Source organism: Trachemys scripta, chromosome 13, assembly GCF_013100865.1.
Source record: "Trachemys scripta elegans isolate TJP31775 chromosome 13, CAS_Tse_1.0, whole genome shotgun sequence".
Lineage (NCBI taxonomy): Eukaryota > Metazoa > Chordata > Testudines > Emydidae > Trachemys > Trachemys scripta.
In genome coordinates this window covers 1,166,977-1,186,388 of record NC_048310.1, presented here as the reverse complement: position 1 = coordinate 1,186,388, position 19,412 = coordinate 1,166,977, and the positions used below count along the sequence as shown (strand labels likewise).

At 53.5% G+C, this 19,412-nt stretch overlaps 1 protein-coding gene across 1 annotated transcript in view; it reads right to left on the bottom strand.

Moving 5' to 3' along the window:
• Positions 1-19,119, bottom strand: part of GBA2 (glucosylceramidase beta 2) — a 32,977-nt gene extending 13,858 nt beyond the window's left edge. Inside the window, exons 1-5 of the mRNA XM_034788352.1 lie at positions 18,911-19,119; positions 18,004-18,119; positions 16,306-16,524; positions 13,236-13,475; positions 12,524-12,626 (exon numbers count right to left, since the gene is read on the bottom strand). Of these exons, the coding sequence (XP_034644243.1) occupies positions 12,524-12,626; positions 13,236-13,400 (268 nt within the window). The 5' untranslated portion in view covers positions 13,401-13,475; positions 16,306-16,524; positions 18,004-18,119; positions 18,911-19,119. The remainder of the gene's footprint in view (positions 1-12,523; positions 12,627-13,235; positions 13,476-16,305; positions 16,525-18,003; positions 18,120-18,910) is intronic.
• Between the last annotated feature and the right edge of the window lie 293 nt (positions 19,120-19,412).

Here is a 19,412-nt window from a genome sequence, read left to right as displayed (position 1 = left end):
TGAATACTGCATGCAGTTCTGGTTGCCCCATCTCAAAAAAGATGTATTGGAATTGAAAAAGGTTTAGAAAAGGGCAACAAAAATGATGAGGGGTCTGGAACGGCTTCCATATGAGGAGAAATTAATAAGATTGGGACTGTTCAGCTTGGAAAAGAGACGACTAACGGGGGATACGCTAGAGGTCTATAAAATCAAGAATGGTTTGGAAAAAGTAAATAAGGAAGTGTTATATAACAGGGTAAACAACACAAGACCCAGAGGTCACCCAATGAAATTAACAGGCAGCAGGTTTAAAACAAACAAAAGGAAGTATTTCTTCACACAACACACAATCTGTGGAATTTGTTGCCAGGGATGTCGTGAAGGCCAAGACTATAACGGGGTTCAAAAAAGAACTAGGTAAGTTCATGGAGGACGGGTTCATAGTGGCTATTAGCCAGCATGGACAGGGATGGTGTCCCTAGCCTGTTTGCCAGGAGCTGGGAATGGGCGACAGGGGATGGGTCACTTGATGATTCCCTGTTCTGTTCATTCCCTCTGGGGCACCTGGCACTGGCCCCTGTGGGAAGACGGGATACTGGGCTAGCTGGACCTTTGGTCTGGCCCAGTCTGGCCGTTCTGATGCCATTCTTGACTTTGTCTTAAGTAACACACGGGAGCCAATTCAAGAAGTGACAGCAGCTGAGCCACTAAGCAACAGTGACCACAATCTAATTAGACTCAATGTCCAGGGGAGAGGGAAGCACCCCAGTGACAGTCACACAGCGTTAGCAAAATGCTCCTTTCTAGAAGGGCCTTAGCAGTAAAAGCAGAGGGAGGACAGTCCTTCATGGTGCCACGGATGCTACAAAAACCCAGCAGCAGAGGCTTCACCGACGGGCGCCCCACGGGCCAAACAGGGACCTGGCATGGAGCACATGGCACAGCTAGTGGCAGGGCTGAGGGGCTATTTGAGCCAAAGAGACCCTTCAGAATTGGAACTCTGCCCCTAGTGGGGCGATAAATGGGTGCTGGAGTTACAGCAGGGCCCGTGCCAGAGGTCAGCGCAGATTTGAAGACCCAGTCACTAAGGGTGATAAGATGGAGGTTACTGACTCATACCTCAAGTATCAGAGGGGGAGCCGTGTTAGTCTGGATCTGTAAAAAGTGACAAAGAGTCCTGTGGCACTTATAGACTAACAGACGTATTGGACGTAACAGAACGGACGCAGTGGGTATTCACCCAGGAAAGCTCATGCTCCAATAGGTCTGTTAGTCTATAAGGTGCCACAGGACTCTCTGTCGCTGACTCATAACTGGCATTCGCCATGTTGTCTGCGCGCTCCCGCTGATGGGCCTGCACAGGTCAGACACTGGAGCCTTCCCGGAGCAGCGCCCCAGTGCTCCCGCGCCCCCTCCCCGCGAGGGAGCTCCCTGCCCCTCGCTCTGTCCACTGCCTCTGCAGTCGCAGCACCGAGACCCCAGAGGAGGACGGGTGGGGGGGGGGGGGGGGGCGGCACCATCTCATTTCTCCTGGGCACTTGCCAGCTGATTTCAGCCGCTGCTCTGCTGCTCCCACTGGTATCCAGTAGATGGCGCTGGATCTACGTCTACTTCCAGAGTTAATGAAAATAATGAAGATCAGTTGTACGTCCATCATATCAGGTCTTTTCAGGTCTGTAAAAGTCCTACGATCCAAGTCATTTGGTGCAGGGCCAGAGGACCAGGATGATAAATATTCCCTTCCTGCTGTGACGACAAACCCAGGACTGCAGGCAGACATTTGAAATTCCCCTTGGAGACCCTAGGGAGATCTGTGTGCCCCTGCTGCCTGAGCCAAGCAGGGACTGGTACAATTACGTTGGCCTTGTCCTGACCTCTCTCTTTCCAGTACTGCTGGGAAGTGGGGAACACACGGGATGGGATGGGCCCTGCCCCCAGTTAAGGAGAAATGCATCTGAAATTGGATTCTTTGTCTCAAGCAAAATCAAGGTCCTTCCTGTCCCTGCTGGCAGCGAACACATCTCTCTGGATCCCCCAAAGACCAAAGACATCTTGAAGTACTGGATCCTTCAGAGACCATTTGTGTGGCTGCATCAAATCTCTGCTGAGCTCATCCAATTTGCTGTTCTCCTTGCCTACTAGGTGAAGGACCTCTTGGGTAACCATTGGGTCGAATGTACCAGTCCCATAGATCTATGGCCACCCTGCAAAGGTGAGATGAACCAGGCCTCTCTGCCTCAGGTAATACAGCACTGTCGTGTTGTGTGTAACACCTATTGCCTTGTCTCGTGTGTCTGTGGGAGAAAGGACCTCAGGCCAGACAGACTGCTCTCAGTTCTAGCACATGTAAATACAACGCTCCCTCTCTGTCGCTCCAGCCATCTCTCCCCACCGACTCCCCTAGGTGCTCTCCCCATCCTGTCGTGGGTGCATTGGAAGCGAATGTCAATGCCAGCTGTCCCTCTGAGCATGTTTTCTGTCCGAGCCCCCCGCAGCACAGACATCAGACTCCTTATGGAATACAAATTCTTCTGGACATGCAGTCCTTGGTTGGGCTGTAATTCTAGGCCCCCCCATTCTGCGGTGGCCCCATTCCGACCCTACATAGGGGTGACGTATGTTGCTGATGCCATGGGACCAGCAATTTCAGATAAATAACCACCTTCGGAACAGGTTTCTGGTCAAATACTGGTATTGCAGTCTGAATATTCTAAAACCTGCCCCTGAGAGGAGAGCTCTGCTCTCTCTAGGGTAGGGCCTATGAAAGGAATGCTCTGAACAGGTGATGGAAGAGATTTGTTCACAGTTATTAACAGACTTACATTGTGAAACAGGCCTATAGCAGAATCCCTTATCAAAACTTCCTTGGCTGGTGTCTTCAGAAGCCAATTGCTCAAAAGCAGGTGAACAAAAACTTCTTGATGTCTTAGAAAAGCCACTACCACAGAGAGGCGTTTTGTTAAGACTCTAGGCACCACTGAAAGCCCAAAGGGTAGAACCTGGTATTGGAAGTGATCTTGTCCAATGGCAAACTGCAGGTATTTGCAATGTTTTGGTCTCCTCACACTATGAAAACACATCTCCTTTACATCAAGGGCTGCAAACTAACCTTGACTTGAAAGATTATCTACTCTAGCATATCTACTCTAGCGACACCATCATAGGACCTAACCACATCAGCCACGCCATCAGGGGCTTGTTCACCTGCACATCTACCAACGTGATATATGGCATCATGTGCCAACAATGCCCCTCTGCCATGTACATTGGCCAAACCGGACAGTCTCTACGCAAAAGAATAAATGGACACAAATCTGACATCAAGAATTATAACATTTAAAAACCAGTTGGAGAACGCTCCCGGGACACTAAACAACAGATTTAGAAGTAGCCATCCTTCAATAAAAAAACTTCAAAAACAGACTTCAAAGAGAAACTGCTGAGCTACAATTCATTTGCAAACTTCACCATCAATTTGGACTTGAATAGAGACTGGGAGTGGCTGGCTAACCACAAAAGCAGTTTTCCCTCTCTTGGTGTTGACACCTTTTCATCAATTATTGGGAGTGGACAACATCCACCCTGACTAAACTGGCCTTCAGCATTGGTTCTTCACTTGTAAGGTAACTCCCTTCTCTTCATGTGCAATATATATTTATGCCTGTATCTGTCATTTTCACTCCATGCATCTGAAGAAGTGGGTTTTTTACCCACGAAAGCTTATGCTCAAATAAATCTGTTAGTTTTTAAGGTGCCAGCGGACTACCCGTTGTTTTTGTGGATACAGATTAACACGGCTCCCCCAATACTTGACTTGAAAGTGAGGGGGTGAGAGATGCCAGGATTACCATACGGAAATGGAACTTTCTGACGTATACATTAAGTTTCCTTAGGTCCAATATCTGATGGAGTCCTCCACCCTTTTTCAGTATAAGGAAACATCTTGAATAAAACCCCAGATTCTTGTACTCCCGGAGAACCTCCTCGACTGCCCCTACTTCAAGAAGGGACTGAATTTCCATTCTTATCATAGTCTCACGGGAGGAGTCCCTGAGGAGAGAAAGGTGGGGAGGGAGGGTGTTGGATAGCGGGAGGGCCCTGAATTGAATAGTAAAACTTTTTTCTGTAATTTCTAAAGCCCACTATTGTCCGACCCATGCATGGAGGATGTGAGAAAGCGGACATTCAAAAAGGGGAAGTACAGTTGTATCATTGAGCGGTTGGCAGATCTCAATCCTCACTCCTCTGATTTCCTAGAGAAAAGGAAATTGCAGAATGACTTGATGCCATGAACGGTTTAAAGACTTTCTCTGCTGCTGCTGAGAAGTTGCAGGTTTGTTGTTGGTGGTGGTGTGCTTGTCATCTCTGGGTGTGGTAAGACAACAAAGATAATGGGAGTAAAACTGTGATGAATCTAAATGTTGGTTCCTGAAAGACTAAAACAGACCTAATGATCTTGCTGTTGATCTTGTATCCTTTATCTCTCCTACAACGTCGTTAGTTTTGTCACTAAAAAGTCCATCTCCTTCACCTGGGGGATTTTCTCTCTTAGGTTTTGTCTCTGGCAAAAGGGCAGAATATCTCAGCCCCGCCTGTCTGCGAAGAGGAACTGCAGATGCAACTGATCTTGCCACTGAATCACAAACATCGAGTGAAGCTCTTAGCCCATGCTCTGCTACATGCTGCCCTCCTGTATTAACAGTCACCTGTCTTTGTCAGTCCTCGGGCAAAGACCTGGCCAAGACTTTTCCCCCCGAAAAGGACATGGTAACGAGACACGACTGCTTGGTAGTTTGCCAGTTTCATACTAAGCGAGGCTGAATACCTTCTTTCCCCACCTAACCCTAACCCATTCTTCTACCAGCCTTGTCGGAAGCCATTGAGTGTGACGGGCTCTCCCTTGTTCTGCGCGTTGCTGCTGCCATTACTATCCGCTCAGGAGCAGGAAATCGCTACAAACCCTCATCGGGAAACCGACCTCACTGACCCGCTTTCGTTGCAGTGACTGACATGCGGCTGGATCAGCCCACGCAGCCTTTGCTGGTTGCCACAAACCATCCAGAATAGAAAGACTTTTACCATTGAACTTGAACCCAGACTGACGGGAAGCGTCGCCGAGGGAAACAGAGGGAAGCTGTAAATGGACACCATTTTATCTACAAGGGCTTGAAACTGCAATGCCTCCTCAGATGGAGGAGCAGCTGCAGTGTAGACGTACACAGCCCCAAAAGGAGTGTGCCGTGTAGACATACCCTACGCGTGAATAGTGTCTCTTGTTCTGCTGCAAGCCCTAAATCATCTGAAATGCTTCTATACGATCAAAAACACATGAAGGACTGCAGCAAAGAGGTGTGGCCGCTCTCAGAGATTGACAAGAAGGGACAGCCAGGCACGCCTACACGGACCCGCATTAGATTTGGAAGAGAAGGGACTTTGCTGGTTTTCATTGTAAATAATTGTGGCACTCTAGAAGAAATAGGAATTGTATGACCCAAAGACAAGGGAATATTGAAAGATATAAAGCGGGGAGTAACTCTGGAAGGAGGACACTCTAATTAACAATGTGGGCGACTACGGAAATACAGTCCTTGAAATGAACCAGACATACGAAGCCTTGGTAAGAAAAGCACTGAAGAGATGGGTTACACACCGGCGCCATCTACTGGATCCCAATGGAGGCAGCAGAGCAGCAGCTGAAAGCAGTTGGCAAGTCGGGCCCCTCTAACAAACCCTGGAATCAGGGTATATAAAACTGAGGTCACCATGTGGGACCCCCAGAGCTCAGTGAACCCGAGACAGCCTCTCCCCTCCTCCAGAGTCACAGGACCAAGAGGTGAATCAACCCGCAAAGCAGCTGCAGAATGGACCCCAGAGCAGCCATGTGGAGGGTTCCAGGGTTACTGCTACTGCATCTAAAGCAGGCCTGGGACGGTATCAAGGAAAGGTTCTGATCTGCTGAAACCCACTGTTCCATCTAAACATGTGTATCATTCATGCGTATGAAGTTATGAGAATTGTGTTGTATGGTGGCCGCTAAAACATGTTGTGGGTTTGGGAAGCGACAGATACTAACTCTCCAAAGACAATAGCCAGGAGGATAACCAATGCCCGGGCGGGTGTCGAACCACCATCACCAGCCACTGTCCAGCAAGGGAGCTACAATGCAATGACTCACCTGCATGAGGCCACACCAGGGGAATTGCTCAACCTCGCCTGGGGACTCAGCAATGCCCCCAGCTATGCCTGGACTTGTGTTCTCCAAGCACATGGACTGAGGGTATAAAACAGGACACGGGGGCCCCATGCTCGGCCTTTTCTCCTGCCCCCACCTATGCTGCAAGCAACAAGGACACTCAGAAGACTGAAGACTCCAACAGAGGAGACTGGCCCAGGTTTCAAGGGGGAAACCTGCGTACTATGAACTGCAATACCCAGTGGGGTGGGAAAAACTGCTTAATCTAGATGTTGCCCAGTCTAATAGAGTTGAGAGTTTAGACTGCGTGCTTATATTTTACTTTATTTTGGTAACTAACGCTGTCTTTTTGCCTATCACTTAATATTATTTAAAATCTATCTTTTGTAGTCAATACATGTGTTTAATTGTTTATCTTTGCCAGTGAGTTTGCCTGAAGTGGTTGGTAAATCTGCTCAGGGTTGCAAAGGCTGGTGTATATCCACTTTCCATTGATCAAGTGCTGAACCAATTAATAATTTGCGCCGCTCATCTTGAGTAGTGCAAGACGGTATATTCCTGAGATACAGTGCTGGGAGCTGCGGGGGGATTTGGCTGGTGCCTTTCTCTGGGTGATTCATGAGTGGCTCTGGGAGCATTCATGCAATCTAGCTAGGTGAGGGGCTCCACATGCGGTTGTGCAGAGTGATCACAGCGCCTGGAGGGGTTTGCTGCTGGTCACTAGCAGGGCATTGTGAGACACAGCCCAGGCTGGAGAGAGTTCAGGGGGCACAGCGGTCCCGCAGTCCCAGGCTGCACCCCGGGGATCCCGTCACAAATGGGAGAAGAATTAGTGGTGAGATTTCATTCCAAAGTTTGTATTTCCCCTGCTGGTCTTTAACATCAATGGCTGTGGGTTCTCTTGGTGAGTCTATGCTCTGTAGCGAGACCTCACGTAACCGTATTTTAGATGTTACCTAATGCTGAGGCATGCCCTCCTGTGCAAGTCCAAGCAAACTGAGTTCTGAACTATACCTTTAAGCAACTGCTTTTGATATTGTAAACTGCCCATTGGGAGCAATCCATTCCAACAGCAGGGGCCACACTCTTAGAAGTGCCTTAACGACAATGGCGTCCTTACTCCTCGGAGTAACACTGGAAGGGGACAGTTGCATTCAGTGCCAAAAGCCCGATGATGGATGATCACAAGTAAATGTCAAAGCAATCTCGGAGACTTGCACTGTTCTTTGATGTAGCTACTGAGCTCAACCCTTGTCTGTGACAATTGCTTGCAAGACTACATTGGTGCATTCACAGAGCCAGAAGGGTCCACCAGATCTCTAGTCTGACCTGCAGTATATCCCAGGCCACCAAGCACCGCCCACTAAACCCAACAACGGAAATGAGACCAAAGACATGCAGCCCTCAGGAGACCAGGCAGTGACATGCCACAAGCAGAAGACAGGAGGCGCCGAGAGGCACCATGCCCAAGGCCCCCACGACGCAGGAAACTGATGGACCCGCGCCCACATACTGCAGAGGAAATAGAAACCCCCCATGGTCCCTGCCAATCTGACCTGGGAACATGTGGCAACCAGCTAGACCCTGAGCATGTGAGCAAGAACCAGCCAGCCAAGCCCCTGAGAGAGAGACTGATTGGTGCCACCTCAGAGCCCTGGCCCATCCGTCCAGTGTCCCATCTCCAGCGTGACCAACCCTGATGCTTCAGAGGAAGGAGGGGGAAAATGCACAAAACCAAAAAAACTCCACCCAACTACATGGGGTGGGGAATTCCTTTCTGACCCCCGCAGGTGACATGCAGAAGCCTTTGTGACGTTATTGACATGAACTGTGACTATATAGATCATTGTTGCAACCAAGGTCCTATAGTTGCACCAAATCTTGTACAAAGGAGGTCAAGTAAGGTGTCTATGAGGAGGTTATGATTTGCTGGTTCTGATTATGCTAGCTGGATGCATGTATCATTTTTGTATTTAAAATTATAAGTGTTGGCTCTATACCTGTTTCAAATGTTGGCTCCCGTGGTAACACCCATGAAGTAATCAGCCAGATATGCCACGTAAGAGATCTGCAAAAATTTTATAATTTGCCAGATATGATGATCTTGTTTATATGTTTGTATCGCCTTTGTATTATGAGTTATAGATCTATATGTATGTCTGTATTTCAAACTATGTATGCTGTGCTTCTGGGTGACACCCCAGACAATTAGGCGTTAGCTCTACCTAGCCTGCTTGATGGCTCATTAAGGCCCATCAGCTATACAAGTGACCCATTGAGAGAAGGCAGATACACCTTGTGACTCAGCAAGGCACACAGGGACATGCCTATGGACAGAACTGTAAGGGCTTGGCTACACTTGCAAGTTAGAGCGCATTAAATCAGTCCCGGGCACCCTAACTCCTGAGGTGTGCACACTGGCGAGGCACTTAGAGCACCTGGACTCTGCAGCTGGAACGCTCCTGGTAATCCACCTCCATGAGAAGCATAGAGCTTGCTGCGCCCTGGCTGAAACGCCGGGGTGTCAGTGTGGACGACGTGTTGCATTACTGCGCTGTGAGTGGCTCCGGAAATGTCCCATAATCCCCTGAAATCAAGTGGCCACTCTTATCATTGTTTTGAACTCGGCTGCAAGCATGCAGATAGCCCCTTTCAAAGCTCCATTTTGCTTATCAGCTCCGGGACAAAGCAAACCATTACTGTGGAATGCTGCTGCAGTGGAGACAGGCGAGTGTGTGTGTGTGTGTGTGTGTGTGTGTGTGTGTGTGTGAGAGAGAGAGGGGGGCGGGGGGGTCTGCTGCTATCTGAACTCACACTCTCTGCCCCCCAAAACACAGTCTCTCCCCCCACATACACACAACACACTCCGTCACACACACACACCCCATTTGAAAAGCACATTGCAGCCACTTGCATGCTGGGATAGTTACAATGCAGTGCTCTCTGTGGCATTGCAAGAACTGCTAATGTGGCCACGGCACTGCGCTTGCCACTGGCAGTGTGAACACACGGCAGTGCTGTGATGGTGCGCTCCATAGGACGTTATGAAAATATGCTAATAAGAGTGGATATAATGTAACTGGAATATGCTTCATGCAAAAGGTCTTTTGTAAGGTATCATTACAAACCTTATAATCTACTGAGTATAGTCATCCTATTTGTATGACTGTATCACTCTTGTATCTGAAACTAGAAATATGAAATACAATTCTGAGGGCCTATTGTAATTATGCAAATTATCACGGTCATTAATGGTGGTTTGTAATCTTGATGGCTCCCACTAACCAGGACAACTGACTGTGGATGGCTCTGTTTGCAGGCAGGCCTTCCTGTGAGTCAAGCCGGAAAGAATGGAGGCTGGGGTCTCACAGGACATGTGACCATGTCACCTGGTACTGGAATCCATCTTAAACCTGGTGCTTTTCCATTTAGAAGGAGGGGTGGGGACCCAGAGAGACAAAAGATTCCCACCTTGTGCCAAAGCTATAAAAGGGGGTGGAAGAGAACAAAGTGGGCCACAGTCATGAGAAATCCTCTAACTACCACCTGAGCTGGAACAAGGACTGTACCGGGGGAAAGGATTGGGCCCATACTAGGAAGGCGTCCAGTCTGTGAAAAAAGCCTATTGAAACGTCAGTTTTCTTACTGTATTAGGCTTAGACTTGCATGTTTTATTTTATTTTGCTTGGTAACTTACTTTGTTCTGTCTGTTATTACTTGGAACCACTTAAATCCTACTTTTTATATTTAATAAAATCACGTTTTGCTCATTAATTAACCCAGAGTATGTATTAATACCTGGGGGGGCAGACAGTTGTGCATCTCTCTCAATCAGTGTTACAGAGGGCAAACAATTTGTGCACTTATACAGGGTAAAACAGGTTTATTTGGGGTTTGGATCCCATTGGGAGCTGGGTGTCTGGGTGCTGGAGACAGGAGCACTTCTTAAGCTGTTTTCAGTTAAGCCTGCAGCTTGTGGGGGACGTGGTTCAGACCTGGGTCTGTGTTTGTAGCAGGTTAGCGTGGTCTGGCACAACCAGGCAGGGCACTGAAGTCCCAAGCTGGCAGGGGAAACGGGCTCAGGGGTAGTCTCAGCACATCAGGTGGCAGTTCCCAAAGGGGTTTCTGTGACCCAACCCGTCACAAGCGTTTTCCCTGCTGCGGTCTCCGAGGGCTGGTTTAACTCCCAGTGCTCTACATTTGCAAGTGTAGCCAGGCCCTTAGGCTTCCAAGCCATGTGCTGGGCAGCTTGTGTTTGAAACAAAGGAAGCACAAGCCACATGGCAAGAGACTATGAAAGGCAGCTGCATCTTCTCCATTTTGTCTTCAATCCTGCTTCTGACCTCTGGAGGAACCTTGCTACAAACTGAACCTCTGAACAAAGGACTGAACGACCCATCCCAGCTGGGATGTTTGTACTCCAGAGACTTGATTGGTTTAAATCAACAGTAATCCCATCAAGCCTGAAACAAGCCTGAACCAAGAACTTTGCCATTACTGTATGTAATTGATTCCATTTAACCAATTCTAACTCTCATCTCTATCTTTTTCCTTTTATGAATAAACCTTTAGATTTTAGATTCTAAAGGATTGGCAACAGCGTGATTTGTGGGTAAGATCTGATTTGTATATTGACCTGGGTCTGGGGCTTGGTCCTTTGGGATCAGGAGAAGCTTTTTTCTTGTACTGGGGTATTGGTTTTCATAACCATTCGTCTCCATAACGAGTGGCACTGGTGGTGATACTGGGAAACTGGAGTGTCTAAGGGAATTGCTTGTGAGACTTGTGGTTAGTCAGTGGGGTGAGACTGAAGTCTTCTCTGTCTGGCTGGTTTCGTGTACCTCAGTAATGAAGGGCCCCCAGCCTTGAGCTGTGACTGCCCTGCTCTAAGCAATTTGTCCTGAATTGACACTCTCAGAAGTGTCCTGCCAAGCCGCTTTGTTACACCTTGAAGCATGAACTTTAGGGACATAAATTGGAAAGGACTTCCAGGGCTGTCAAACTCTGCCCTGCCATCCCAATACTTTACCTCATTTTTCAATTAAGATAATACGGAACATGAAGGCAAGATGGCTGATGGAAAGGAGTGTATAGAAATAGAAATGACCACATTTGAACTGGAAGAAAAAAATCAAAAAACTTAATGTGCTCTAATCAGGGGGACCAGATAATTTTCATCCCAGAATACTGAAAGAGATGGCTTATGAGATTGCTTGTTCAGTAGCAAGGATTTTTAATAAATCTGTCCATTTGGCATTAGCACTGTATGCTTGGAGAATAGCTAACACTGTACCTATAATTAAAAAAGAGGAAAAAAGTGATCTGGACAATCGCAGAGGTCTGACCTCAGCACTATGCAAGACTTTGGAGCAAATTGAGAAGGAAAGAATAATTATATTAAATTCCTGGAGGTAAACGGAAAAGGGGATGTCGTGCAACATGGGTTACCAAAGGTAGATCATGCCAGACTAACCCGATTTCCTTCTTTGAGGAAATTCAGTATATCTCTAGAACGCTGGTTGTGTCTTCCCTTGACTGGTGAACTATTGATCACACACTGATGTGTTTCTGGGTGAACTGTTGATTGGTTGAGAATATCCGAGTGCCTGATTTAACACTGTTCATGCTAAGAGTTGACCTGAAAAGAACCTAGCACTAAATTAGCAGGCTAGTGCTCCCTGGGTTCAGTTCAAAGGGATGAGCTTATTAGATGCTAGTTGGAGACTGGCTGGAACACTTAGACAATTGGCAAATCTAGTTTATTTGATGTCACCTTTAAAATCTGACCCGCATCTCAACACATTCATAAAATTGACTCTTTCATGCTTACAGTGATTTAAACAACTAGCAAGGAGGTGCCTTCGGAGGCACAAGGAACCGGCTGGAGAATATTCTCATGCCTTTTCAGAATGTCTGCTCCCCCTATCTCAGAACACAAGAACAAGGGGACATTCAATGAAATTCAAAGTCGGAAAATTCACACCCAATCAAAGGAAATGCATGTCCACACAGTGCACAATTACCCTACTGAACTCACTGCCACAGGAAGGTGTTGAGGCCAAGAACTTAGCAGGAGACAAAGAGAGAAGATGGACATTTCTGTGGCTGACAAGACTACCCGGCTTCAGGGTTTAAACCACTCTCACTATCAGAGAGCAGGATGAGCTCTTTGTAGGAGGCCGATTATCCCACAGCAGCTGCTGCGGGATCTCCCACCTTCCTCTGAAGCAGGGACAGTACAGAGCTAGGTGGGCCTCGGGTCAGATCCAGTCTGGCAGCTCCCTGCCTCGCTGACGGCAGAGCTGTGCACCCCTCTGCTCAGAGTTACCTGGCCCGTGCATCACTCACCTGCCGGGGAGCCCAGCCTGCCGTCCTGAAGGAGGTCTTGCCACACCGCCTGCCCTGTGCCAGCGGGGTTGAACGCTGTGAAGTGGGTCACTTCTGTGCCGGCCTAGCGGAGGAAGAGGGGGACGCGGTAAGTCTGGGGGAGCCGTTCGTTTCTAGCAGCAGGGTTAGCACCTGCTGGCTGACTGAGCCCAGGCCCCTGGCAGTGTTCAGGACTGGATCTCAGGGAGAGCCACTCCGGTCCTGGTAACCCACTGGCCCCAGCTCTGTCCCCCAAAATCAATCCCAGCTCCCCCCCGCACCCCAGGGACCTGCAGGCCCAGGTCTTACCCATCCCCCAGCCTACAGAGGGGACGTCAGGGAGCAAGAGCCCTTTAGCGCCTACGACCCACCTTCCTGCCCTCCCTGGAACTGGGGCCGCCCAATGGCCAAGCCCCATCATGCTTCACTGGCCCCCAGCCGCTGCAGAGCAGCATTCAAAGCCCGGCTCCTAAGCTCCAAGGCTGGGGCCTGCAGCAGCTGCCCCTCCACCCTGCCCACAGACATGGCTGTAGCTGGAGAGCCAGGGGCTGGGATCCCTGCCACCGGGGATCAGGCAGGGGCAGACTGAGGGGCACAAACCTCCCCAGAACCCAAATCCTGCCACCGGGGACAGACGCGGGTGCCCCCCATCCCCCAGCACTGAGACACGCAGCCTCCCCAGCCTGCCCTCTACCTGCTCCCTGGCAGAGATGGCGAGGGTGTAGGGGTTCACGGGGCTGCAGTGATGCAGCAGGACTCCCGAGACCCGCGCGCCCTCCTTCTCCAGGCTGAAGGGCTCGTTCCAGTGGCCCCCGCTCTTGTCCTCCTTGGTGCCCGTGCCGTTCCGCAGGGTGAGCATGATGGAGACGTCCACGGCCTCGTCGCTGCTGTTCTCCAGCTCCCAGATGAACACTCCCACGGGTAGGCTGGTGTCCTGGGGAAACAGATGCCAGGTACACGCAGCTCAGAGCCTGCCAGGCAAACGGCTCGGAGCATCCCCCCTGCACCACGAGGAGCCGGCTGGGCTGTGGCGCTGCAAGGGGAGCAACGGGGCCGACGCAGCAAAGCCCAGAGCACAGGGCTCCACCGGAGGACAGCCCTGCACCAAGCAGCACCAGGGATTCATGCCCACAGTGCTGGAAACGAGGGGTAAAGGCCCTGAGGGCAACTGGTGTCATGTGCCTGGAGCCATTAAACCAAAGCGCTCTCCGGGGCAGCGCCGGGACGGGTACATCAGCGGGGCAGCCGCACGCCCACGCATGGGGCTGACCCGAGGCTGGGACGGCAAGGACAGGCTGGGAGCAAGGCAGCCGCACGCCCACGCACGGGGCTGACCCGAGGCTGGGACGGCAAGGACAGGCTGGGAGCAAGGCAGCCGCACGCCCACGCACGGGGCTGACCCGAGGCTAGGAAGGCAAGGTCAGGATGGGAGCGAGGCAGCGCTCGGACGCATTACACACGGGGCTGCACTTGTCGGGGAATTGGGGGATCACACTCCTTCTGCGGCAGCTTCCCCGGCCTGGGGAGCAGCTGGACCTGAGCGATTCCAGCTAATCAACACCATCGCTGCCGAAGTCTCCCGTGGCGAGGGTGAGCCGGGCTGGGGCCCAGCTGATAGACTGGCCATGGGGAGGGGAGGGGAGGGGAGGGCAGCCAGAAGCTGTTGGGAGCATTTCCTGGGGCAGAAGGACAGTTCCATGGGCTCCAACAACAGTGGCACCAGGCCCCCTGTGCAGGGCAGCACCAGAGACAAGCCCTGGAGCCCCCGCAGCCCCCGACGCAGACAGCTGGGTGGCGAGGCTGGGCCACAGCCCAGTGGGAAGGGGGCTGTATCTAGGTCAGGGATGGGCACCGGGAACAGGTAAGAAAGGGGGAGCTCAAAGGGTCAGAAACAGCAAAGTGCAAAAAGGCGGCAGGCGGGTGAGAACTGCCAGAGAGAAAACCTTGGGGTGCCCTGCCCGGTCACACCCCCTCTGGCAGGAGGGGCAGTCTGGAGGGGAGGAGAACCTTAGACAGAAATGAGGAAGGAAGAAAGCCCCGCAGTTGTGAGCCAAGCAGCCCTCAGCATTCCTGCCCTGCTGCGGTGGCTGGGGAAGCCCCAGAACTAACCGGCTTTGGCAGGTCACCAGCCGACCACTCTGCTGAACTGCTGTCTTCCCTTCTCCCTCGTCTGGCCAGTCAGACTCAACCCCCTGGGGCAGGGACTGAGCCCTTCCCTGTGGCTCTGTAACACTCACTGCCCCGTGGTGCTGCTGAACGACACGCAGGTGCGTAGAGGCTGCCAGACGAGGCCCGGCTCATCTAGTCCAGTATCCTGGACCAAGCAGCAGGTCTACGTATCACGGCCCCCGGGTGGGCGCAGGAGTCGCTGAACCCTGAGCTAGGAGACCCAGTTCCATCAGCCCACAGGCTGCTGCAGACTCAACCCTCCATCCGGGTCAGCATCACGCCGCGTCAGGCTGTGATAACCTGCCTGGAGGAAGCCTCCCGCTAGAGGCTGGGCTGCATCCTGGAGCAGGCGCATTTATAGCATTTCATTTTGTAACACTGGACGCTGTTACCGACATGAGTGTCCAATCCCTCCTTGAATCCTGCTGAGCTCTTGGCCCCAGCACCATCCAGTGGCAGTGAGTTCCACAGGATAACTGTACAACATGTGTAAAGTATCAGAGGGGTAGCCATGTTAGTCTGAATCTGTAAAAAGCAACAGAGGGTCCTGTGGCACCTTTGAGACTAACAGAAGTATTGGAGCATGAGCTTTCGTGGGTGAGAACCTCACTTCTTCGGATGCAAGAACCTCAAAGGTGCCACAGGACCCTCTGTTGCTTTGTACAACATGTGGGAAAGCATTTCCTTTTCTCCCTCATTCCTGTGCTACGAGACAGGGCGAGCAGAAGCTTCTGCTGCACCTTCCCCTCCCCATCATTCTTCTGTGATTTCATCGCACCCACCCTGATTCAGGTACACTCAAAGGCAGCAGCCCCAGAACTTCCACTCTCTCTCTGCTGGAGACCATTCTCTGCTCTCGCTGCCCATCTCTGACCCTCCCGCCATTCTGTTTATAAAGGAACAACGTCCCCTGCACACAGCCGGGTACCTGCGGCAGGGAGCAGGGCAGACCAGCCCATCGCCCCCACCCCACTCCAGCCTTGGGAGGAGACAGCCCAGCCGGCTGGAGCCTGTCAGTGCAGCTTTCCCCAGGCAGGTTTCCAGCTGTCCCCTCTCACCCAGAGTCCCCAGGAACTTCCCAGCCACACTCTGCCTTATCCTCGATCTGGGACTGATAACCAGGGCCAAAGACCAGGCAGAACTACTGCCAGGCCCCAAGGACGGGGCGAGGCAATGGAGTGATAAGCAGAGGCCGAGAAGGAAACACCTGTTGGTGACACAATGAGAGGGATCTGGGCCGCGGCAGGATGGAGGCCTCTCCCATGCCATACTCCAAAGCACTAGTCCTGCTGCCCAGGCTGTATCTGAGACCATCCCCCAGGCACCAGGCCTGCTGCCCAGATGTGACTGAGACCATCCCCCAGGCGCCAGGCCTGGTGCCCAGATGTGACTGAGACCATCCCCCAGGCGCCAGGCCTGCTGCTTTATCTGCCAGCTGGGAACTCCAGGGTCCATTCCCAACCCCTTGTGTCGCTCTGCGCTGATCCCTCTGGTCGAGGCCAGGGAGACGCGGGCCCCCGTGGTGAGGACAGTGACTACAATGGGTTAGGCCCTGACAGAGGCAGGGATGAAGGCTGAAGAAGGGGGAGCCTCACCTGGTAGTCGTGTGGGATGATGGGGCTGACCTGCCGGCAGGTGAGCCCCACGTCCTGCCCAGGGAGCTGGTAGACCGTCCAGGCCCGCGGGTACAGGGCATGGTAGAAGGCGTAGTGGCCGCAGTAGCCCCAGTTCCAGCCCTGCAGCACGCTGGGTCTCTCCACAGACAGGACCTGCTGGTAAACGGTCTGTCCCTTCCGGCGCAAGCAGACGGTGAACTGGGAGAGGAGGAGAGCACAGAGATGGGAATGCTGGGCAGGCCCCCCGGGAGCCGGGCACACTTCAACTCCGGCAGCAGAACCCTCCCCAGCACTGGCTGCCCGGGGCAGCTCGAAGAGCTGGATTTGACCTATAGGCCCTAAATGGCCCGAGTCCTGCCCACCCCACAGACCGTCCGTCTCCCTGGGCTGGCTCAGAGGGGCGGGGGGCCCGGCTGGGCTTTGGAACCCACTTCGAATGCAGCAGTGACTATGGTCATCCACCGGGCAGGAACGAAGGCCGCGAGTGCGCTCACAGGGAGGCTGCCCAAGAGATCTGGGCAGGGACCAGCCAACCAGGCCTCAGGGGGAACCCTGCACCAGAGGGGCAAAGTCACGCTGGAGGCGGCAGCGGAGCCACCAGAACTCGAGGGAGGAGCTCACGGAAAACGGGAGCGCTGGGAACCTGCATCCAGCCGCTACGTGGCTGCTCAACCTGCCGAGGCCTGGGCAGCACAGAACGCAAATCAGATTAATCACCTCTGCGGACAGCCTCCCGCCCGGCCGGCTCCCGGCACGGCTGTGTCCTGCCGGCACTGGGGGGCCCGGAGCTGCTGCAGCCGCCCTCACGCCCGCTGCTGTGCAGGTGAGGCTCTGAAAGCTTGGTCCTGTGCCAGGGTCGGCGCCTCAGGCCTCATTGTGGGTTTTACAGGATGCGTCAGCTCTACTGCAAAGCCGTGACACTGAGCTCCTGATGAGGCGTGCGCCGCAGAGAGCCCTGGGCCCCTTTCCCGGGCATCGGGACCTTCACCCCAGCGTCTCGGCTCAGCCCACCCTGCAGTCCAGGGGCCTCGGCAGAGGCTCCCAGCCCAGACCCAGATCCTGGTGTGACTCCTCTGCCAGCCCATGGGGCCAGTTTAGGACAGGAGGGAAAGGAACTGGCAGTTCCCCAGTGTCCCCCAGTGCTCCGTCCTGGGCAGGCTCCGTGCTCACTAGCCCTGAAGCCCTCGTGCAGCCCGGGCCAGGCCTGTGGCTCCCAGCCCCTCCCATTGCTGTGCTGATCTGTCACTCGCTCACTGACAGGATAACTGGCAAATGCAGTCCCCGAGCGGCCGTGCGAGGAGCAGAGCACGGCCGTGCGAGGAGTGAACGACCCAGGGCTGGGCAGCAGTGACCCTGCTCGCATGGCTGCTGGGAGCCGCTCCATGGCCCACGCTGCCAGAACCATGAGTTTCTCTTGGCCTCCTCCTCTACCCCGTTGCACAGAGCTGTTTAGCAGCTGCCATGTTCCACCTCAGAGGTGGCTGCATGGCAGTAGGGGGTGGGGTGCGGTGAAGCCATGCCCATAGGTCCCTTCTTTACCCCTGGGTGCAGAGGGGGAACTGGGCCTTCAGGCTGCACCACCTAACGTGGACAACGCGCCAAGCCCCGCAGAGGAAAGGGCATGCCAGGGGGCCAGGCGGCAGGATGCCACAGCCTGCAATGCAAACACACACCCACCTGGTCTGCTACGACTGTCTTATGGTGGTACACTCCGGGATTCAACTGCCATCGACAGAACTCTCCCCGCCAGCCTCGTGTGATGGTACCTCCCCCAAACCCACCCAGCGGGCACCCTGTTAAAGAGACAAAACAGCAGATTCACCCCTCCCTGCAGGAGCCTGGCAGGAGAGATGGGCTAGCGGGACTTTGGTGCACATGCACTGGACAGGGGAGGCTGAGTTGCATTCAATGCAGCACAAGCCAGCCCCTGCCCGCCCCCAGGGTACCCCCGCCGCACCTGCCCCCTGGGATAACCCTCACAGAACCCACCCGCCCCGCAGCACCCACCCATTGGGGAACCCCCACAGCCCCCACCCGCCCCCAGGGTAATCCCCTGCAGAACCCGCCCGCTGGTGAACCCCCGCAGCACCTGCCCCGCAACACCTGCTCCCCTGGGATAACCACCACAGCACCCACCCACCCCACAGCACCTGCCCAGGGTACCTCCTACAGCAGCCACCTGCCCTGCAACACCTGCCCCCTGGGGTAATCCCCACAGCACCCGCCCCAGCACCCACCCCCGGGGATAACCCCTGCAGCACTTGCCCCTCTGGTAGCCCCCGCAGCCCGCACCCGTACTCAGGGTTACCCACAGAACTCACCTGCTCTGCCACGTCCCCCCCCCCCGGGGTAGCCCCACAGCAGCCCCAGACAGCAGTAGCTTTGGTGTGTCTCCTGTTCTGTCCACACCAGCATCCCCCCACCCACAACCGCCTGCCCTAAGCCCTCAGCCCTGGGGGAACCGTGGCATCTTCCCACCTGCCTCCCCAAGCCTCAGGCCCAGGGAGACTCCAGCCAGCTTCGGTGCCCCAGAGCGACCCTACTCCCCCCACACGGCTCCCTCCTGGGTGAGTTGACAGCTCACCGTAGATCTGGCGCAGGGGGAGCGGGTTGAACAGGTCGATGACGGGACACTTCTTCTCCACATGTGTCTTCCTGTACCACCACCGCAAATATCTGCTGAGGGGAAGGGAGACCTGAGAAGGGCCCCAGCGGGTCACGGCCCCAGCCCGTCCAAAGGGAAGGGAACCCAAGAGGCCCTGGGCCAACTCGCCCAGGACCGCCTGCCCTTGCCACCGTGCAATGTAGGGAACGAGTCGGCTGGGGTCCTAAGCGGCCTGACAGGTCAGACAGCAGCACAGCACGTGGCAGGATCGCACCACGCTCGAAAGGCGCTGTCTGGCTGAGTGAGACACACCCCATGCCCCCAGGGCAGGGCAGAGCCAAGCACCACCCTCCTCCCGTCCCCCACAAGAACAGAGCCAAGCCTGGAGCGCATGGTGCCAGGAAGTAACAGGGGGGTAGCCGTGTTAGTCTGAATCTGTAAAAAGCAACAGAGGGTCCTGTGGCACCTTCAAGACTGACAA